Source organism: Plecotus auritus (assembly GCF_963455305.1).
Source record: "Plecotus auritus genome assembly, chromosome: 10".
Classification (NCBI taxonomy): Eukaryota; Metazoa; Chordata; class Mammalia; order Chiroptera; family Vespertilionidae; genus Plecotus; species Plecotus auritus.
This window is the reverse complement of record NC_137785.1, coordinates 15531818-15555268: the sequence shown is the minus strand read 5'-3', so window position 1 is coordinate 15555268 and position 23451 is coordinate 15531818. Positions and strand designations below refer to the sequence as shown.

The following is a 23451-nucleotide window of genomic DNA, read 5'->3' as shown; positions in this document are numbered from 1 at the left end:
AGCATCCTGATATCGCTGCTGCATATTTCTGGGACTACCCTCAAAAGATGATGGAAGTATTATCATTTTGCCAATGGGCACATTGTCATTTTCAGATCTAGATGTGAGATAATCCATCAAACCACTATATTTTTCAACTCTCAACTTAGATTGGTTTGCTTTGATGAAATTTATCTGATTGGACCTTCATTTTTGAATATGAATCCACAATAAACCGTTGAGTTAATTTTCCTGCATTTAAAATAGGATTGAACATGTCCCACACAGAGAGATGAAATCCATAATACTGCATTTGTGTGACTCGTGTCCTTACATTTTGTCTAGTATTACTGTCAATTACACTGTTGTCTCTGAGTCTTTTTTTTTTAATATATTTTATTGATTTTTTATAGAGAGGAAGGAAGAAGGATAGATGGTCAGAAACATCGATGAGAGAGAAACATCGATCAGCTGCCTCCTGCACACCTCCTACTGGGGATGTGCCCGCAACCAAGTTACATGCCCTTGACCGGAATCGAACCCGGGACCTTTCAGTCCGCAGGCTGACGCTCTATCCACTGAGCCAAACCGGTTTTGGCTGTCTCTGAGTCTTAATGCAATATCTGTTCCCCAGCCTTTTTCACCATGTGGAAAAAGAACAGGATATGTCATTGTTTCTAATGTAGGAAACAGGATACTGATTTGTTTCATTTTAGTGGCATTCGGATTATTGGGATCTGGTTTACAATGAATGAGCAAGTTCCTTTCAAAAGGAGGCTCTCCATCTTCATTTCTGAATATGACAGCAACCTCGGTTACACGGGGAGAATTATATCTACCTGGGTCACTGTTACGATCGTATTTAATTGCCATTGTTACTTCCACGGGAGCAATACCTTTTGCTGCTGCTTCAGACTGGGCTTCCTTTTCTACCTCATGTAGCATCTTGTATGATTTTGTTAATTCATTTATTTCATGCATGAGGTTATTGATGTTGATCATGAGTTGCTCTGAGCAGCCCTGGTTTTCTGGCATTGCTAATCTTTTACTTGTCGCTTCAGCTGTATCCAAAATAGAGTTGAGCAAACTTCTGAGAAACACCATCCGAAGGATGTAAAGTTCCAGTACGGTGATAAACTTGTCCGTGTATTCTAAAACAGTATGGCTCATATGCTGATGGTGATGCAATATTTGCACTCATGGAAGCAAAAGAACTATTTATGGAATGAATATTTTCCATGAAATTTTTACTGTCAGAATCTTCGTTAGTCATTAATCTTTTTAAATATGCCAGGTATTCTGGAAAATGTATATCATTTGGACAGTCTTTACCCTTGCTACAACATCGAGTAAATTTCCCATCGGATGTTTTGTTTTGTTTTTTTAAAAATATATTTTATTGATATTTTACAGAGAGAGGAAGGGAGAGGGATAGAGAGCTAGAAACATCGATGAGAGAGAAACATCGATCAGCTGCCTCCTGCACACCTCCCACTGGGGATGTGCCCACAGCCAAGGTACATGCCCTTGACCGGAATCGAACCCGGGACCCTTCAGTCCGCAGGCCAACGCTCTATCCACTGAGCCAAACCGGTTTCGGCCCCATCGGATGGTTTTTCATCAGAGAAATCTAGTGATAGGCAAAATTGACATCTAACAGTCATTCGGCCACAACTATGTTCGAGCATTGCATCCTCATGTACTCCACCTTCGCTGAGAAGGCAGTTCCTACCGGTATTGACAGTACTTGTTGATGACTGTTCTCTAGAGATATTCTGTCATCGCCACCGCCTTCTTTCAACTTCAAAGGCACGTTGGTCTTCAGACATTTTCTGTCGATGACGCTGGCTTCTTTTGGCTTCAGAGCTACGATTTGCCAATAGTAGCTTTTCAGATACATTCTGTCACAGACATTGCCTTCTTTCAGGATCAGATGCATGTTGGTCTTCAGACATTTTCTGTCGACAACACCAGCATTTTTTTCGGCTGCGGAGCTACGTTGTATCAAAAGTTGCTCTTTAGACATAGTCCCACCTCCCTGCTGTCACAGTCTGACATACAGGTGAATGAGAGTCCTGCCTGTCAGGCCACTGAAAGCTGTCTGACCAATGGCTGACTCTGTGGGGGTGGGACTTCCCACAGGCTGGCTGCCGGCAGAGTGGGGCAGAACGCTGGTGTCGTCTTGGTGATGAAGGCAGGCATCCCACCCTGCCCCGGCCGCTCCGCACCTGCATGCGGGCCCACCAGCCTGGAGCGTCTAAATACTCCAATGTGCATTTCCTATGAATGAGGCTAGAACCTGACCAGCATCCTCAACAGGGCCTTTCTTCCCTGTGGCTAATTTGGGCTTCCTCTTACTGTGGTCTCAGGAAAGTTGAACTACTTTCGTAGCTTTTAAGAGGCAGCATTCCAAGCAGCCCGGCAGCCTGCCCCGCCCCAGCCGCTCCGCACCTGCGTGCGCTGCCCAGAGGCCCTCCACGGGCGGGGTGGAATGCTGGCGTCCTGGCATCCCGGCCCAGCCACCACCATCTTTGTTGCAGTGACAGTCAATTTGCATATTCTGTCTTTATGAGATAGGATGACATGATACTGTACATAGAAAACCCTAAAGACTCCATAAAAAAACCTACTAGACTTAATAAATGAATTCAGAAATGTAGCAGGATACAAAATTAATACCCAAAAATCCATAGCATTTTTATACACCCATAGTAAACTCTCAGGAAGAGAAACAAAAAAAAACCCAAAACCCATTTACCATTGCAACAACAACAGCAATAAATTAAGATACTTAGGAATAAACTTAACCAAGGAGGCAAAAGACCTGTACTCTGAAAACTAGAGGATGCTGAAAAAAATAGATAGAAGAAGATATAAACAAGTGGAAGAATATACTGTATTCATGGATTGGTAGAATCAACATCTTTAAAATGTCCATACCACCCAAAGCAATCTATAGATTCCATGCAATCCCTATTAAAATACCAATGGTATATTTCACAGACCTAGAACAAACACTCCAAAAATTTATATGGAACCAAAAAAGATCCCGAATAGCTGCAGCACCCTTGAGAAAGAAGAACAAAGTCAGAGGAATCACAATACCAGATATCAAGTTATACTACAAAGCCACTGTACTCAAAACAGCCTGGTACTGGCACAAGAACAGGCATATAGATCAAGGGAACAGAACAGAGACTCCAGAAATCGACCCAAACCACTATGCTCAATTAATATTTGACAAAGGACACAAGAGCATACATTGGAGCAGAGACTGTCTCTTTAATAAGTGGTGTTGGGAAAATTGGACAGGTAGATGCAAAAAAATAAAAGTAGACCACCAGCCCTGACCAGTTTGGCTCAGTGGATAGAGTGTCAGCCTGCAGACTGAATGGTCCCGGGTTCGATTCCAGTCAAGGGCATGTACCTGGATTTCAGGCACATCCCCAGTGGCGGGGGGGTGGGGTGCAGGAGGCAGCTGATCCATGTTTCTAACTCTCTATCCCTCTCCCTTCCTCTCTGTAAAAAAATCAATAAAATATATTTTTTTAAAAAGTAGACCACCAACTTACACCATACACAATAATAAACTCAAAATGGATAAAAGACTTAAATGTAAGTCGTGAAACCATAAAAATCCTAGAAGAAACCATAGGCTGCAAAATCTCAGGCATCTCTCGTAGCAATATGTTTACAGATGCATCTCCTAGGGCAAAGGAAGCTAAGGAGAAAATAAACAAATGGGACTACATCAAAATAAAAAGCTTCTGCACAGCAAAAGAAACCATCAGCAAAACAATGAGAACCCACTGTATGGCAGAACATATCTGACAATGATATATCTGATAAGGGGTTAATTTCCAAAATATGTAGGGAACTCATACAACTTAACCAAAGGAAGACAAACAATACAGTTTAAAAATGGGCAAAGGACCTAACTAGACCCTTCTCCAAAGTGGACATACAGAAGGCCAAGAGGCATGAAACAATGCTCAAAGTCTCTAATCATCCGAGAGATGCAAAATCAAAACAATAATGAGTTATTGTCTCACACTGTCAGAATGGCTATCATCAACAAATCAACCAATGACACGTGCTGGCGAGGATGTGGAGAAAAAGGAACCCTCGTGCACTGCTGGTGGGAATGCAGACTGGTGCAGCCACTGTGGAAAACAGTATGGAGTTTCCTCAAAAAACTAAAAATGGAACTCCCATTTGACCTAGTGATCCCACTCCTAGGAATATATCCTAAGAAACTTGGAACGCTCATCAGAAAGAACAGATGCACCCCTATGTTCATAGCAGCACAATTTACAATAGCTAAGACTTGGAAACAGCCTAAGTGCCCATCAGCCGATGAGTGGATAAAACAACTATGGTACATCTACACAATGGAATACTATGTGGCAATAAAAAAGAAAGAACTCTTACCATTTGCAACAGCGTGGATGGACCTGGAAAATATTATGCTTAGTGAAATAAGCCAGTCAGAGAAAAATAAGTATCACATGATCTCACTCATATGTGGAATCTAATGAACCAAATAAACTGACGATCAAAAATAGACCCAAAGTCATAGAAGCATGAACAGACTATTGAACCTCAGAGGGAAGGCAGGGGAGGGTGGATGGGAAGAGAACAATGAACTTGTATGCATATATGCATAACCTGTGGACACAGACAATGGTGTGGTAAGGGCCAGGAAGGGGGAAGGGGGGGGCGAGGGGAGAGGATGGGAGCAGGCTAGAAGAGGTAAATGGGGGAAAAGGAGGATCTATGTAATATTTTCAACAATAAAGATTTTATTTTAAAAAAACCTTAAAAATATTATGTGTATCAGTTGTATTGTTTGTATTAGTGCTTTAAATTATTTTGCTTATTTAAAACTCTCAGAAAAAATTTAAAAGTCAAGTTTACTCAGAAAATTATTTTTTAAGAACCTCCAAAATGCTGATACACTATTAAAATGGCAAATCACAACTCACAGTACAGTAACTCTATAAATACTTGTGTTTGTATATGATATAATTAGGGGGAAAATGCCAAGTCTGTACGTGTCTGAAAGGGACAATGGAGGTTCAGAAACAATTGCTTTTGAAGTATTTGGAAACGGGGATGTTCTAAGGTTAACAGGACATTGGTTCTTTAAATAAATTTCCTATTAGTGGGCTGGAATGAGAAAATGTGGAAATCAACTCAACCAGAAGGGAAGAGGTGAGAGAGTCATGGAAGAATTGACCCAGATTCCTTTTCAGCCAGGCCTCCGTCCTCACCCACCTGTACCGTTTTAAATGAGGCACACCGATAAATCCTCCTTTTGCTTCTGCTTGTTTGTCTTGCTTTTCTTTTTCTTACAATTGAAACTATCCTGATAAAAACCACCCTGAGCTCTAGCAGGCCACCCTATTGTCTCCTAATGACAAAGCTGAGCATCACTGGTCCTGGATTTCTGATGGTGACATAAAACTTGATATATCGTGGATCATAAGTATCCAGTGTCTGGAAGGTCCAAGAAAAATAATTGTGGGAAACTGTCCCCTACCACTAGTTAACATACACCTGTTTGAGTAAACCATTTAAGCAAGCAAACTTACTTTACTGAGGCACCTGAGAAGTATTGGGCGGTACCAAAAGTGTAGTGCGTCTTAAAAGCTTAGTTCCACATCCAAAATCCTGTTCTACTATGTTCCCCATCTATTCCCCCCACCTCTTTCTAATGAAGCTGTAGGGAATTAAAATCAAGTTTTCCTGTTTTCCTGTCTGCTCCTGTCACAAAATAAGGGAAATTATGCTGTTAACTCCTGATGACACATGGCACAGAGAATGTCTTCAATGATAAGCTAAACACTTTAGTCCATTACTGCTTGAAAAGTAAAGCTGAGCAGAGGTCAGGAGCCAATTGCAAAAATCTTACATTCAAACTGCACATTGCATGATTTTGTGTATTTCTAGTAAGTGATCATTTGCTTGAATATTTATGGTTTCTTACAAAAATCCTTTTTCTAGCACAATTATGACTAATTGGGGTTGAACTCATTAAAATTTTCAAGTAGTTATTCTATTTATAATAGGTATTCTTCTCCATCAAGTTAGACAATTCCAGGAACCTTCTATTTGTTAGGCAGTGGTTTGAGGTCATGGTCATTCAGCAGTAAATAAACTTCCTGACCCTATGGAGCTTACATTCTCATGGACATGGATTTCCATCATTTTACCGTTGCTAAGGTCCTGGTCTTTATTTTTAAGGCCTCTATCCTGTGTAGATTTTAGTGAAAGTGGAGGTTCTGACAAACAAACAGTACTACTCTTATAGGGTTTCTCTGGGTGGATGCTCTTAAGAACTGACATTTTAAGCTCTGCTAGAATACTGACCACATTCATGTAACAAAGAGGTTTCTTCCAATGGGATGCAGATGACTGTAAAAAAAAAACAACTGAACTCATGCCTGAATTCTTAAAACACAACTTTCTATATCTAATCTCCGCAGTGTAGATTATCTGATGGAAGTCCGAAGTCCAAGTTCTGAAGAACACTTTTATCACACTCATCACTTGTAGTGGACATATCTCCATTATATATACTGATGAACCTGAAGACTTGAGGTCTGACTGAAGCCTGTCCCACACACAGCACATTTGCAGGATTTTTTCCATTGTGCACTTGTTGATGTTCCTAAAGCTGTGAAGTGCAACTAAAGCCCGTACCACATGTCTCTCATTTCCATGGCTTCTTCCCAGTGTGAACGTGCTGATGAACTTAAAGACCTGACATCTGACTGAAGATCTTCCACACACAATACATTTGTAGGATTTGTCTCCTCTATGGACTCGCTGATGGGCTTGAAGATGTGAACTCCGTCTGAAGCTCTTCCCACACACAGCACATTTATAGGGTTTCTCTCCTGTGTGGACTCGCTCATGGTCTTGAAGATGTAACCTCCAACTGAAGCTCTTTCCACACAGCACATTTGTAGGATTTGTCTCCTCTATGGACTCGCTGATGGGCTTGAAGATGTGAACTCCGTCTGAAGCTCTTCCCACACACAGCACATTTATAGGGTTTCTCTCCTGTGTGGACTCGCTCATGGTCTTGAAGATGTGAACTCCAACTGAAGCTCTTCCCACACACAGCACATTTGTAGGGTTTCTCCCTAGTGTGGACGCGCTGATGAGCTTGGAGACTTGAGATTCGACTGAAGCTCTTCCCACACACAGCACAATTGAAGGGTTTCTCTCCTGTGTGGATCCTCTGGTGAACATGAAGACACGAGCTCCACATGAAGCCTTTCCCACACTCATCACATTTGTAGGTTTTCTCGCCAGTGTGCACACGCTGATGGTACTGAAGTTGTGAGTTCCAACTGAAGCTATTCCCACACATACCACATTGGTAAGGTTTCTCTCCAGTGTGGACTCGCTGATGAACTTGAAGATTTGAACTCCGACTGAAGCTCTTATCACACACAGAACATTTATAGGGTTTCTCTCCAGTGTGGACTCGCTGATGGGCTTGAAGATGTGCACTCCGACTGAAGCTCTTCCCACACACAGCACATTTGTACAGTGCGTCTCCTGTGTGGACTCGCTGATGGTCTTGAAGAAGTGAACTCTGACTGAAGCCCTTCCCACACACAGCACATTTGTAGGGTTTTTCTCCTGTGTGGATTCGTTGATGAGATTGAAGAGTTGAGGTATGACTGAAGCTCTTACCACATACAGCACAATTGTAGGGTTTCTCTCCAGTGTGTACTCGCTGATGGACTTGAAGTTGTGAACTCCGACTGAAGCACTTACCACACACAGCACATTTGTAGGGTGTGTCTCCTGTGTGGACTCGCTCATGGGCTTGAAGATATGAACTTCGACTTAAGCCCTTCCCACAAACGCCACATTTGTAGGGTTTCTCTCCCGTGTTGACTCTCTGATGAATTTGCAAATGTGCATTTTCACTCAAGTCCTCACCACACTCATCATTCCTGTTGCATTTCTCTTCTGTGGGAATACTTTGATGAGTGCAAAACATTGAACTATAACTGACACCCTCCCCACACTCACTACAAATATGGGGTTTTGCTCCTAGATGCAACTGCTGATGAACTTCAAGACTGGACCCAAAGCCTTTTCTATTCTCATCAGAGGTTTGCTTTCCTGAGTTGATTACACTATGATGGAATGATTTCTTCATGAAGTCTTTTCTACAATTCTTGTGGCCACAAGACTTCACGCCTTTCTGTACTTCCTGATCATCATCATGGTCATGAGAGGTCCTTCTCATAACACAATGATCACACTTGTACAGTTTACATCTTCCATCAATCTGCTGACACCTATTCTGATAATTCTGTGACTCTCTGAGATACATTTTCTTCCAGAAATTCCTGTTGGTCTTAATTGGAAACTCTTGACTTTTTATACTATTAGAACTTTTAACTTTCCCTGGAAACTTTACTGCACAGTTCTCATCTTCAGAAACTTGAGTAGATTCTCCAGCCCACAAATGAAAGGAGGAATCACCTTGTTTGGGCAAATCAGACATCTTGCCTTGCAGATTTTTTATCAAGTCTTGATTTCTGGTTAACTTACTTATAAGTTGTTCCCATATTTGCCAGCACACAAGGTCTTCATGGAAAAGATACCTTAATCCAACTTCTTGCAGAGTTTCTATCTCATTTTGATTCCAGTGTCCTAGAAGGATAAAGAGAATTCAGAAATGAAAATGAAGACAAATGAATGTCTGTTCAAAGATAAAAATATTTCTCAGGTCAACTACTTTGGAAGACCATATTGAATCAGCTGGACTTTGTCATTGGCTTTTACATGCCTATGAAAACTATGATGTGATGAATAGGCATCTAACTGCTAAGTGTTAAGGAGAATCATTTGGAACTATACCAAGACTTACATATGAGGTCAAAATGAAAAATACATGGCTATAGACCAGGGATTTTCTCAGCAAAAGGGAAAATATATAATATTCAATTGGGGAACATTATAACTGGAAAAAGCTAGAAAATTCATTCCCATAACTGACACATCTTATGGGAGTAAAAATCCTATGATAATTGTTGCCACTTAATTTGGCTGAATTTTATGATAAATGTAAATGGCTAATATTATCTTCCATGCTTTGTACATATGTATTTGTACATATGTATTTGTACATATGAGAAGGTGCCCTGGTAGCCAGCATACAGATGGTCCCCAATGATCCTGCCTCCTGACATCCTTATCTTATCAAATCCCTTCCCACAATGTATCGGGATTGGTCTGTGAAGCCAATAGAATATGGCAGAAGTGAGAGTACATCACTTCCAAGGTCAGGTCATAGAAGACATTGTGGTTTCTGTCTTCCACTCTCTCAGGTGTAAGCAGCTGGGGGAAACCAGCTGCCATGTTTTGAGGTCACTCAGGAGCTCAAGGGAGAGGCCCACGGCAAGGAACTGAGACCTTCTGTCAACAACCATGTAAATGAGTCCATCTGGGAGCTCAGTACTTCAGTCCCATTAAGACTTCAAAGGCTTGAAGCTCTGCTGGATTCCTTGACAGCAACTTTATGAGATCCTGACCCATATCATCCAACTATGCTTCCTCCAGATTCTTGACTCACAGAAGTATAAATAAACTAGAGGCCCGATGCACGAAATCTGTGCAAGGGGCTCAGCCCTCGCAGCCCTGGCTTCGTCTGGAAGGTCGCCTGGAAGGACATCCGGAAGGTCGTTTGGCTGTCCGGTCTAATTAGCATATTATGCTTTTATTATTATAGATTATTATAGATGCTTGTTGTTGTAAGCTGCTAAGTTTAAGAGTAGTTTGTGATACAGGTATAAGGAGCTAATACAAAATACCATAAAAATTATAATTAGGTTAGAAATTTATCAGAAGAGTAGTAATGTTCTGAGATAATCATTTTGCCACACTGTTTTTCCCTCCACTTGTGAGCTATCTCCAGGAGGAGTGAAAACAATGAGATCCGACTACCACCATTCTCAGTGAGCTTTTGTTTATAAGAATCCTTAAGGGAGAAGAAACCCTTTAGTTTGTGTACCTGTGGAGGGAAAACAGACCTGTAAGGACATTCTTCATGGGTGGAGCAGGGCAACTAGATGGACAAAATGTAAAATCTTGGAATATTTTGATGTTGCTAAGAAGAACTTTTTAAAAAAATATATTTTGTTATTGTTTTCAGAGAGGAAGGAGAGGGAGAGAGAGGTAGAAACATTAATGATGAGAAGAACCACTGATCGGCTGACTCCTGCAGGCCCCCTACCGGGGATCGAGCCCAGAAACCGGGCATGTGCCCCTGACTGGAATTGAACCTGGGACCTTTCAGTCCGCAGGCCGATGCTCTATCCACTGAGCCAAACCGGCCAGAGCCAAAAAGAACTTTTAATAAGGGAGATGGAGTTGAATATGCTTCAAGATTTGTTCAGCTTCCTGAGAGGTGTATCATTTGTCAAAATTCATCAAATTGAATGCTTAGGTGTGCATATGGGAATGTTACCTCAATAAAAAGAAGTTAAACAAATAAGAAGTCATTTCAGTCCCTGAAAATTCACGGAGGTGTAAGTTTATAATCTCTGCAGTTTTCTGTATATATTTCAATGAAATTTTAGCCCCCAATTTAAAAATAATAGTAAAGATTTGTTCAAGAAGGCAAAGCAGCCCTGGCTGGGTAGCTCAGTTGGTTAGAGCATTGCCCAATACACCACAGTCGTGGGTTTGAATCCTGGTGAGGACACATAAAAGAATCACCCACTGAACGCCTAAACAAGGGGAACAGAAAATCGATGGTTTTCTTTCTCTTTCTTACTCTCTCTCTCTCTCTCCTTCTGCTCTTTCTAAAATTAATCAATCAACAAATAAGAAAAGAATTTCCTTCCTTTCAAAAAAATAAATTTTTTTTTAAAAAGGCAAAGCAGCTGGGAAGTTACCTGGTAAGAAATAAACAGACAGCAGTCGTAACTGGGATGGTAACTCCAAGGCAGGTCTGTATAGAAAAGTAAGAGAGCGAGTCAAATGGAGGCTGCATCACACTTCCTGCCTGTGAGACTGTCACCTAGCATGAAGACACAAGAACAGAAATGATAAAAGGACCGAGAAGACATCGCCCCACTACTCACCACAGGCAGGGCCTCGTCTATGAGAAAAGCAGCTAGCATTTCCAGGTGTTTTCTGTTTGTTGTCTGATTTACTTTTTGATTTTTGGTGCTTACATCCAATAGGGATGACTGTAATTACTGTATTTTAAGCAGGGTTTACCTGAGGGATATACAAAGTAAAGATAAATGAAGGACGCGTGGCCCGTGTGGCTCAGTGGTTGAGTGTCAACCCGTGAACCAGGAGGACACGGTTCGATTCCTGGTCGGGCACATGCCCGGGTTGTGGGCTTCATGCAGCTGATCAATGTTTTCCTCTCATCATTGATGTTTCTATAGCTCTCTCCCTCTTCCTTCCTCTATGAAAGCCATAAAAATATATGTGGGAAAAAAAGGTGAATGAAGGAAGAAGGAAGTGAGGAAGTGAAGGGGAGGGAAGGAGGAGAGAGCGGGGTAGGCAGGGAGGATGTCACTGGGCAAATGGATGGGCCACTGCTCAAGATGATCATCCTTGCCTGATTTACTCACACTTTTGGTTACACTATCTGAGGTTCCGACAAGGAGCTATGCTGTCTTTATTCTATTTTGTTCAATACAATAAAGATGAAACTGAACAACTGATTTTAAACCTAGATGTCGCTACTGCAATTTTCAAAAAAAAAAGGAAAGGTACAGACAGGATATCCCACAGGACTTAGGAAATTGAGATCCCAAGTTTGGGGACACATTTCAAGAGTCCCAGAGTCTTAAACATTTGAAATCAAAATACTCCTGGGAGCTGACATTCAGTAGCAGAGGTGCCTGTCCTCACCCACTGAGACCAGGTTCCGGAAGTTCTCCAGCATCACGTCTCGGTACAGCTTCCTCTGGGACGGGTCCAGCAGCCCCAGCTCCTCCTCTGTGAAGACCACAGCCACGTCCTGGAACATCACCGCCTCCTACAGCACCAAACACAGGAAACCTCAACTTTACAACCAATGGCCACGGGGAGAGGGGCAGCACTGAGGGGCAGAGGGGATGGGTGGGAAGTTGTCCTGGATTCTGCTGGCCCTGAGTCTACTTGAAGGACCTTCCCCCTCTTCTCCATCCAGCATCTCAGTTTCACACACTAACTTGCCACAGTCCGTCCAAAGTGTGTGCAATTACAAAACAATCCCTGTTTATCTCACTTGGTGTCATCTGTGAGTGTTCTACAGGAAGCACCCTGAACTGTGAGTCTTCAATCATGGGGGATATACCAGTACATTCATGCATTGATTAGTACTACCCAATTGTTCCGGAAATGTTAGGTCAGTTTACTCCCAACCAGGTCTGATAGCGTTTCTCTCGCCTTCCTCACTCTCACAGTCACTAAGCCTGGGTTGTGTCACTTTGTTACAACCTGGCCAACCAGCAGGGCTCCCTTCCTGAGAAGCAATGAAATTGGTCCTCCGTACCACCTACCTGAGACACTATTGATGACAGCATTCAAAGTGACCGTGCTCATGCCAGAACACCTCAGTTTAAATCCCAAAGCTGTGCCCCTCCCAAGCTGAATGAATTCAGACAGACAAATGCCTGGATCTATTTCCTCATCTGTATGATGATGCTCATAACAGAGGTACAGGGTGGCCCATAAGTCACGTTACCATTTAAAAATGTCATAACTTTTTTGGCAGTAATTTAAAAAAATTTGCTTCGAATTGTAAAAATGTCTTTGTGGAAATCTATTATGGAAAAATTCACAATGGAACAACGTGTAAGAGTAATTGAATTTTATTTCGGAAATCAGCGCTCCGTTGTTCTAACACAGAGAGCCAGCACGCACTATTTCCATGTCAGGAGTCCGCCCACAGCATCAGCAATACATCCCTTTGCTCAGCGTTCGCAGCAGCAGGCGTCTGTTAGTGATCTCCAAAGCCAGGAGATCACGTTTCGTACCTAACACAACAGGATTCCATGCAGCAATGCCTTCAGGAAGAACCAAGAACGTCCACTCGAAGACGTTCTGGCAAGCTTGGAGTCTCACGGACTTCACTGCAGCGCACGCCAACAAATGTACACATGGACCGCCCAGCCGGTGTGGCTCAGTGGTTGAGCACAGACCTACGAACCAAGAGGTCACTGGTTCGATTCCCAGTCGGTGCTCTTTAAAACGACTTTTTAAAAACCTTAAACCAGAGTGTAGACAGAGCTGATCCTCACAGCCAACTGGCCTGGAGGTCTATTCCTCCCAGTGATACCAATAACAATCAAGACTTAACTACAACAAGGCTGTACACACAGTCCACAAAGGGGTGCACCAAGAGTGTCCACCTCAGGTTAACTGGGGAGGCCTACCCACTGGGCCATATAGGAAACCTAGCACACAAATCTACCCTACCAACTCAGGGAAGCAGTGAAAAATGGGGAGACGAAGAAACAGATCACAAACAAAAGAAATGGAGGAAAACAAACGACTGGATATAGAATTAAAAACCACGGTTATAAGGCTTTTCAAGAATATCCTAGAAAAGGCCGATAAATATAACGAGACCCTCGAAGATATGAAAAAGGACCAACTAGAAATTAAACATACACTGACTGAAATAAAAAATATTATACAGAGACCCAACAGCAGACTAGAGGAACGCAAGAATCAAGTCAAAGATTTGAAATACAAAGAAGCAAAAAACACTCAACCGGAAAAGCAAAAAAAAGAAAAAAGAATCCAAAAAGTTGAAGACAGTGTAAGAAGCCTCTGGGACAACTTCAAGCGTACCAACATCAGAATTATGGGGGTGCCAGAAGAAGAGAGAGAGCAAGATACTGAAAACCTATTTGAAGAAATAATGACAGAAAACTTCCCCCACCTGGTGAAAGAAATAAGACTTACAAGTCCAGGAAATGCACAGAACCCCAAACAAGAGGAATCCAAAGAGGACCACACCAAGACACATCATAATTAAAATGCCAAGAGCAAAAGACAAAGAGAGAATATTAAAAGCAGCAAGAGAAAAACGGTTAATTACCTACAAGGGAGCACCCACACGACTGTCAGCTGATTTTTCAACAGAAACTATGTAGGCCAGACGGGAGTGGCAAGAAATATTCAAAGTGATGAATAGCAAGAACCTACAACCAAGACTACTCTACCCAGCAAAGCTATCATTCAGAATGGAAGGTCAGATAAAGAGCTTCACAGACAAGAAAAAGCTAAAGGAGTTCATCACCACCAAACCAGTATTATATGAAATGCTGAAAGGTATTCTTAAAGAAGAGGAAGAAGAAAAAAGTAAAGAGAAAAATTATGAACAATAAATACATATCTATCAACAAGTGAACCTAAAAATCAAGTGAATTAAAAATCTGAGGAACAGAATAAACTGGTGAATATAATAGAATCAGGGGCATAGAAAGGGAGTGGACTGATAATTCTCAGGGGGAAAAGGGTATGGGGGGTGCAGGAAGAGACAGGACAAAAATCGTACACCTATGGATGAGGACAGTGTGGGGGGAGGTAAGGGCAAAGGGTGGGGTGGGAACCAGGTGGAGGGGAGCTATGGGGGGAAAAAGGAGAAACAATTGTAATAATCTGAACAATAAAGATTTATTAAATTTAAAAAAACAAACAAAAAAAAAACACACACACACACAAAATACACCTTAAACCAGTTTTTTTCCCTCCCTGGCTGCTTGAAGATTAACTTTCATCATGAATGACACAGTAACTATCCGGACCAGGAAGTTCATGACCAACAGACTCCTTCAGCGGAAGCAAATGGTCATTGACGTCCTTCACCCTGGGAAGGAAACAGTACCCAAGGCAGAAGTTCAGCAAACACTAGCCAACATGTATAAGACCACACCTGATGCCATCTTCGTGTCTGGATTCAGAACCCACTTTGGAGGTGGCACGACCACTGGCTTTGGCATGACCTATGACTCCTTGCATTACGCAGAGAAAAGTGAACCCAAACACAGACTTGTAAGACGTGGCCTAGATGAGAAGAAGACGACCTCAAGAAAACGGAGAAAGGGACGCAAGAACAGAGTGAAGAAAGTCAGGGGGACTGCCCAGGTCAGTGTTGGTGCTGGCAGAAAGGGGTAAAGATTCCTCAGTGACTTTATCTGTGGTGACTGTGCAGGTTTTTCATGAGAGGATGAATAAACTAAACCTTTATGTTAAAAAAAAACAAAACACCTTAAGCCACATAAATACATAGAAATAGGAAACTTTTTAAGAAACATTAATTTATTGAAATATACTGTAGTCATTAAAAATGCAGGGGAGAGAGACTTCTGATTCTGGCTAGAACTGGGGAACTGGTACTGAACCTTCCCCCTTATCACAAGTAAGTAGGAAACACAGGGACAAAATATATGAAACAACTGTTTTCAACATTGAAAGCACATTCCTTTCCAGGCGTCCTCAAACTACGGCCCGCCGGGTGCCGCTGCCTGTCCTGCTTTGCAGCCGACTCGTCCCGGGCCCGCAGTGCGCATAGGAATTTGTTCATAGTTTTTTTTTTAAACTATAGTCTGGCCCTCCAATGGTCTGAGGGACAGTGAACTGGCCCCCTGTTTAAAAGTTTGAGGACCCCTGCGAGTTAATCCCTGAAATAAAGGAAACAAATGAGATGAGCCCCATGATCACTGTAAATTTCTGCTTATATGTAATTTTTTAAAAATATATTTTTATTGATTTTAGAGTACAAGGGAGAGGGGGAGAGAGAGAGAGATAGAAACATCAATGATGGGAGAGAATCATTCACAGGCTGCCTCCTGCACGCCCCTGGGGATTGAGCCTGCAACCCAGGCATATGCCCTGACCAGGAATCGAACTGTGATCTCCTGGTTCATAGGTCGATGCTTAACCACTGAGCAACACTGGCTGGGCTGCTTGTAGATCATTTTTGAGCAGCAGGAGCAGGACAGGGGAATCCAAGCAGAGCCTCTCTGACTTGGAGGCAGAAATCAGAGGATGGGGAGGCCACGGGAGCTGGACATTCCAGGGCGGAGCTCCAGAGGAAGGGAGCTATGCAGCGGAAGAGTACTACTGGCCTGCACAGGCACCCTGCATCCCTTAGAGCCCGCCCCCAAGACGACCCGGAGCAGGCACAGGATGAAAAGCACAGGCCCGGCCTGCAGCGGCTGGGGAGCCACGGGCTGAATGGTTCCCAGAGCTCAGTAGGACTCAGGTGTTTGAATTCCAAACGGCCGAAGTGAAAGCCCTCTCTGATCACTAGGGACCTTCACCAGCAGCCCCTGAAGGACCAGCTTTAGTGAAAGGGCTAACCTATCTCTAGAAGGGAGGTTCTCAGCAGTGGCACTTCTGCATGGGACACCTGTTGGTTGCGGCGAATGGGGTGGGGGTTATCCTGAGCGTTGTAGGACATTCTGCAGCATCCCTTGCTTCTGTCCAGTAGTTGCCGGTGGCACCCGCCCCTCTAGTCATGACAGTTAGAAATCTCTACAGAACTGCCCAGTGTCCCATGGTGGGGCAAAACCACCGAATGTGAGAATCACTGCTCTAGGGTAAAGGTCACTCTACCAGCCGTGGGCAAACTACGGCCTGCGGGCCGGATCCGGCTGTTCTATCCGGTTCTCTTGCTCTCCCCTCCGCTCCTTTACTTTGAATTTATATTAGTTCACACAAACACTCCATCCATGCTTTTGTTCCGGCCCTCCGGTCCAGTTTAAGAACCCATTGTGGCCCTCGAGTCAAAAAGTTTGCCCACCCCTGCTCTAGACTCACCCTAACAAAGCTTAAAAATAAGGCTCAAAAGAATCAAACGGAACCAATGGAACACACAACCATCTGAGTATAAACAGAAAGGGAGTTTTACAAAATTAGACACTCATTCATGATCAAAACTCCAAGTAGAAACTTCTCCACCCCAATAAAGGCATCTACAAAAACCCATCAGGTAATGGCAAAAGACTGAATGCCTTCTCCCCAATGTTAGGAGCAAGGCAAGGCTGTACATCAAGCATGTCAAACTCAAAGGCTAACAGGGACCAAATAAACAAGGTTTAAGTTTACGTGGGCCGCAAAAAAAAACCCAAAAGCTTCAATTTTCATAGAAACATAGGTTTATTTAGAGACATGCTGAATACAAAGGGCTGAAATAAATGAGTAATCATTAACATAAAGTAATAGAACATTTTAATAAAAATTAGTATTTTTTCTTGTTACCAGATACTGAATAACTGCACAAATTAATAAGTGTAATGCAAATAAACCTATTTCTCTTGTTCTCCGGAAGTGAAATATTTCCCGTTGTGCACACCAAACAACTCAATCCAAGACTAATGACGTGGCCAGCGGCTGCTAAAATATTTGCTGCTGGTATTAGTGGAGAGAAATGGTGCACCTGTGCATAAGGTGTGCAAGGGAAATGAATGCAACATGATTATAGTAATCAGTCATTAGCAAACGTTGTAGTTCGTTATTAATAATTATGTGTAAGAGGATATTGTAAAAATCAAGTTACGGAATTTTTATTAAAATGTTTCTTACATACTGTTATATTGCCTGGGCTGCAAAAATGGGCTGTGAGTTTGACATGCTTGCTGTACATCGTTAGTACTTCTATCCTGAACTGTTCTAGCAGTCCTAGCCAGTGCAATAAGAGAAGAAAAGGAAGTCAACAGAATGGGGATGTGCATGGGAATGGAAGAAGGACAAATCTTTATTTACTGTCTATGCAGAAAAATCTGTGACATACAAAATGTTACTAGAATATGCAAATTTAGTAAAGTCAAGGATACAAAAATCAATTAAATAGAAACTGAATTTCAATCAATATCATTTAGAATAGCTGATCCAAAACATCACTTAGGGATGAATGTAAAAAATATGTATTAAGAAATCTATACATCGCAAACCATAAAACATGGCAAAGAAAGGAAATAAGATTCAAATAAATGAAAAAGACATAAATGAAAGATCTAAACGTTCATGGGTCAGAAGGACTTGTATCCACAATCTAAAAAGAACTAGTAAAATTCAATAGTAAGAACACAACTTAATTTAAAAATTGAACAGGAGAGCTGAACAAACAATTCCAAAAGAGGATATACAAATAGTCAAAAAGAAAACAAGATAGCCCTAGCCGGTTTGACTCAGTGGATAGAGCGTCGGCCTGCGGACTGAAGGGTGCCAGGTTTGATTCCGGCCAAGGGCACATGCCTGGGTTGCGGGCTTGATCCCTAGTAGGGGGCGTGCAGGAGGCAGCCGAACAATGATGGAGGCAACTAGAACTCTCACATATTGCTGGTGAGAATGTGAAATATACAACCACAGTGGAGAATGACTTGGCAGTTTCTTAAAAAGCTAAGCATATGACACAGAGATTCACCTGCTAATTATTTATCAAAAAAGAAAGAAAACCCATGTTCATCCAAAAGTCTAGTACACGAGTCCTCATAGAACTTTATTTACAACTAGAGGCCCAGTGCACAAAATTCGTGCATAGAGGGGGGGGTTCCCTCAGCCCAGCCTGCACCCTCTCCAATTGAGAACCCCTTGGCAGTTGGACATCCCTCTTGCAATCTGGGACCGCTGGCTCCTAACTGCTCACCTGCCTGCCTGCCTGATTGCCCCTAACTGCCTCTGCCTGCCTGCCTGATCATCCCTAACTGCTCTCCCCTGCTGGCCTGGTTGCCCCCAACTGCCCTCCCCTGCAGGCCTGATCTCACCCCCAACTGCCCTCCTCTACTGGCCAATTTGGTTCTGATTGGTCAGTTTCTATGCCAATCAGCATCAAAAGCTCTACCTCCTAGGCAGCCATTGACTCCTGACAGCACCCAGATTTAGTTCTGATTGGTCGGTTTCTATGCTAGTCAGCTTCAGACGCTCCACCTCCTAGGCAGCCATTGGTTCTTCACAGCACCCACATTTGGTTCTGATTGGTTGGTTCCCATGCCAATCAATGTCAAAAGCTCCGCCTCCTAGGCAGCCATTGGTTCTTTACAGCACCCACATTTGGTTCTGATTGGTCAGTTCCTATGCCAGTCAGCATCTCTGGGCCTATCTCTGGACCCGATCAGAGAAGTGGGGCTTAACAGCAGCCCCCCTGGAGGCCCGGAGAGAAAGAAAAGCCTGGCTGCTGGGGAAGCTCAAAAAGAAACAGGGAGAGAAAGAGAGAGGCAAGTACTGATCAACAGCTGCCACTGAGGTTGTGGATCAGACCCTGCCTCTCTCTCTGGGTCTCAGCCCCCTGGGCAGTCAGTGCTGGGTCGCCCAGGCAACCAGCACTGACTGAAGGACTTCCGCGTTGGTCAGCCTTCAGCAGTGATCAGGCGTTACAATCCTGGCCCTTTATATATTAGATAGCCAAAAACTAAGAACAGGTGATTGGATAACCAAATTGTGGTATATACCCATACAATGTAATTACCGGTACTATGCAGCAATAAAAACTATTGATACGTGTTCAAAACCGTAATGATGAACAAATGAAGCAAGACATACTGTATAATTCCATTTGAACTTTAGGGAAGATTAATCTGTCGTGACATAAAGTTAATCAGGTGTTGTGTACAGCCAGGGCTGTGGCAAGGGGCATGAGGGAATCTTTTGTGGTGATGAAATATGTAAAGAGCTCCTTCATTTAACAATAAAAATTAGGAGCCCATTTTAAAATTATATTTCGTTTTTAAAAGCCCATGCAAAAGTGTTATAAATCAAAATAAAATTTTTTCAGAGGCACAGTGGAGTGTATGGTATGCTTGTTTGTAGCTTCTGAAGTCCACACACCAAAAATAGAAACCTTCTGAAACGAATATATAAAAGAAGGCCGAATCACAAAACACTCAAGTCATAACATTAAGTGAAAACATAAGATTGAAAACTGTCCATATACTCTGGCTGAAATTATATATATTATAGCATAGGGGAAAACAGCTGACGTAGCAGTGTAGTAATGAGGCTTTTAAAACTTTTTTTTATATCTATGAATCTCTGCACCGTTATTAGTGAAATAAAGATGGTAAAATAAAACCAAAACAAAAACAGAACCAATATAAAAGGCCAGCTAGTTACAGGAACAGAACAAACACCTGTCTTTCATCCTTCCCGAGGAAGAGAAAGATGCTGTGTCCAGCCATGGACAAACTACGGCCCGCGGGCCGGATCCGGCCCGTTCGGCTGTTCTATCCGGCCCGCGGAGCCGAAAGAGCGGAGGGTTCTCTTGCTCTCCCCTCCGCTCCTTTACTTTGAATTTATATTAGTTCACACAAACACTCCATCCATGCTTTTGTTCCGGCCCTCCAGTCCAGTTTAAGAACCCATTGTGGCCCTCGAGTCAAAAAGTTTGCCCACCCCTGGCTTTGAGAAGAGATCTTTAAGAGATCAAAATCAAAACTCAACTCACCTGGAACTTGGCCATTTTCTCCTGCTCCTGGAGAAGCACAGAACCCTGGGAAGGCAGAAGAGGCAAAGGAGAAAGAAGCCATGAGACACGGGCCCTGGCACACATGGCTGCTCTGTGGGAATTTTAAAGTGACCCCCTCCTTTGGCCCATAGCAGTACCTCTCAGCCAGGGGCCCTGGTGCAGTGGACTGCCTGCCCGGCTCCACGCAGAGACCCTTGACGCTCCCAGGGTTAGCACTCCCATGCTGGGTACCGTGGGAAATGAAAGGCACTGGGATGTACTGGCCATGACAATGAAAGCAAACTCAGAGGCCCAAAGATCTGGGTGGGGCATATCGCCAGGATCCCACTACTGATCCTTCTGACCCACTAGCTCTTTGTGCCTAGTCCACATCTATCAAGTGGGGATAGCACCATTATCTAGCTCCCAGCTTTGTCAATAATTCAAATAAGCATGCAATACCCGATAGCTACTCATGTTCATGGGTCTTCCTACTTCAGCACCCACATTTGGTTCTGATTGGTCGGTTCCTACGCCAGTCAATGAAAAGGACCCATATGGATCCTTTTCATAGAAGCACTTTAGTCCAAACGAGAGCAACGCATCCACTTCTCAAAGCAATACCCATTCATAACGCCCAGTTCCCTTGCTCTGCCTCTTCAGTTTGCTGCCCTCTCCTGCTCTGCCAAGTAACGGTGCTTTCCAAGAAGACCTGACATTTCACAGTATTTAGTGAGAGAAAGCAAGCAAGTGGGGTCTGGGGCGTCTGGCTAGCTGCCCACCTCCCAGCCACTTGCTCACCGGCCTGCTGCCTGCCCGCCACTCTAGAAGCCTTCCATCACCTGGAGATCATGGACACATTTTATCCTTAGAATCTAGCGTAGAATAAATACTCAAAACCCATGGAATCAAAGACTGACTGAAAACACACTCCACCGGGTAGCTGGGGAAGGACTGGATTAGTCGATGTCTGAGGTTCCTCTGAGCGGAGCGATTCTAAGCCTGTAGTTCCCAGGTGGGAGGAGGAGAGGATGACCTACATTTTCCAATTCCTTTTTCCGGGTTTCTTATTTTACTTGCTTTGCTCAAACAACATCAAGGTCATCTGTAAAAGTGACATATTCCTAAAAGGGTCAATCATGGGCTTCTGGATAAGGCAAAGCCTACTGGTTTATGGAATTTTAAAAGTGATGTTCTGATTAGTAGATCTCACACGAGGTATTTACCGAAATATCATTCTCCTCAAAGAGTCCTTCCATGGACATGCTTTATATCATTTAAATCCCCCACCCCACCACTTCCGTCCTTCTTCCATTCACTCCCTTTTTATGTTTAGTGTCATTACTTTCTAACATATTCCTGTGTGTTTTTGTTATTTACCTTCCTTGTATTTATCCATCTTTTTAAAGGAGCCCCATTGTTTTGGTCACTACTCTTTCTCCAGTTCATTGGCGTGTAGCAGGCACTCAAGACAGATTTGTTAAAAAAAAAAAAAATGAATGACTTAATCTGTAGCTGATAAAGATACATCCTGTATCACATGAGCTGAGAGCTTCCTTACTAATCTCCAGAATCAACTCATTCATTCAACAAATCCTTATTGAGCATCTAACATGGGCCAAGCACATTAAAGTCCCCGATCTCATGAAGCTGATATTACACTAGAGGAGGCAGGTAGGAAACATAACTATATAATGTATTAGCCAGTCACAGACACCGTTAAGAAAAATGAGGCAGGAAAAAAGAGAGATAAACAAACGGGAGGTGCTATTTTAGAAGGGATGGTGTCAGTGCCAGTGCTACAGTTACTAGTTCAGTCACATTTGCAGGTCAATTATCCTTCTGTGCCTCGTCTGTATGTTGTTTCGAGGAAGAAATGAGTTAATACATGGAAATTCTGTCTGACTTATAATATGCTCCCAAGAAATGCTAATTATCATTGTCATTATGTAATGATAAATGATACAGAAATGATGCACTTGTCCGGGTTCGTTCATAAGTAAACTTGTGTTAGGACATGAAACCATGGCCAATAACTGTACATCAACTGAACAGCCGAGAGTGAGTGAGATAAAGGACCAGAGATACCCATATGGATCCTTCTCATAGTTTTGCCACCTAATCCGCCTTCAGGAAATCAGAAAACGATCTCTCAGTGGGCTGCAGCTGGAGCTCAGGCTCATCACAGAAGCTTTCAGGGACCGAGTGCTTCTCCAACAGAAATAATCCTATATAATAAAGAGCTAATATGCAAATTGACCCTCACACCCTCACAAGATGGCTGCCTACAACCAGGCCAGCAGGGGAGTTAGTGAGGGATGACCAAACAACTGAACAAGCAGGCTGTGTGGGGCGACCAGGCAAGCAGGGGAGTTAGTGAGGGATGATTAAACGACTGAACAAGCAGGCTGCATGGGGCCACCAGGCTGGCAGGGGGGTTAGTGAGCAACGACCAAACAACTAAACAGCAGGCTGCGTGGGGCAACCAGGCTGGTGGGGGAGGGGGATGGTGCAGTTGGGGGTGGCCAGGCTGGCTGGGGGGGGCTGTTGGGGGCGATTAGGATGGCAGGGGGGGCAGTGAGGGGCAATTAGGCCAGTGGGGGGGCAGTTGGGGGTGACCAGGCCAGCAGAGGAGGGCAGTTGGGGGCGACCAGGTTGGCAGGGGGAGGCAGTTGGGGGCGATCTGGCTGGCAGCGGTAGGCAGTTAGGGGCGACCAGGCCGGCACGCAGAGGCAGTGAGGGGCGATTAGGCAAGCGGGGGGTGGGGGTGGGGGGGTGGCAGTTAGGGGCAACCAGGCAGGCAGGCAGATGAGTGATTAGAAGCCAGCAGTCCAGGATTGTGAGAGGGATGTCGGATTGCCAGTTTAGGCCCGATCCCCGTGATCAGGCCTAAACCGGCAGTCGGACATCCCCCGAGGGGTCCCAGATTGGAGAGGGTGCAGGCTGGGCTGGGGGGACCCCCTGCCCCCGCCTGTGTACGAATTTCATGCACCGGGCCTCTAGTAGATTGATAACATCTAAGCATTTTTACATCTTTT

At 43.5% G+C, this 23451-nt stretch overlaps 2 protein-coding genes across 2 annotated transcripts in view; one reads left to right on the top strand and one right to left on the bottom strand.

Annotated features, from left to right (window-relative positions):
- Positions 1–8431: 8431 nt before the first annotated feature.
- ZNF180 (zinc finger protein 180) overlaps positions 8432–23451 on the bottom strand; it is a gene marked incomplete at its 3' end in the record, with an annotated part of 53401 nt that continues 38381 nt past the window's right edge. The window contains exons 6-8 of the mRNA XM_080645272.1: positions 20414–20458; positions 11887–12013; positions 8432–8664 (exon numbers count right to left, since the gene is read on the bottom strand). The remainder of the gene's footprint in view (positions 8665–11886; positions 12014–20413; positions 20459–23451) is intronic.
- Positions 14749–15144, top strand: LOC308235382 (small ribosomal subunit protein eS24-like; the record flags this gene model as incomplete). The annotated part of the gene is made up of 1 exon (XM_080644142.1): positions 14749–15144. The coding sequence occupies one exon, from the start codon at positions 14749–14751 to the stop codon at positions 15142–15144; it is 396 nt and encodes a 131-aa protein (XP_080500268.1).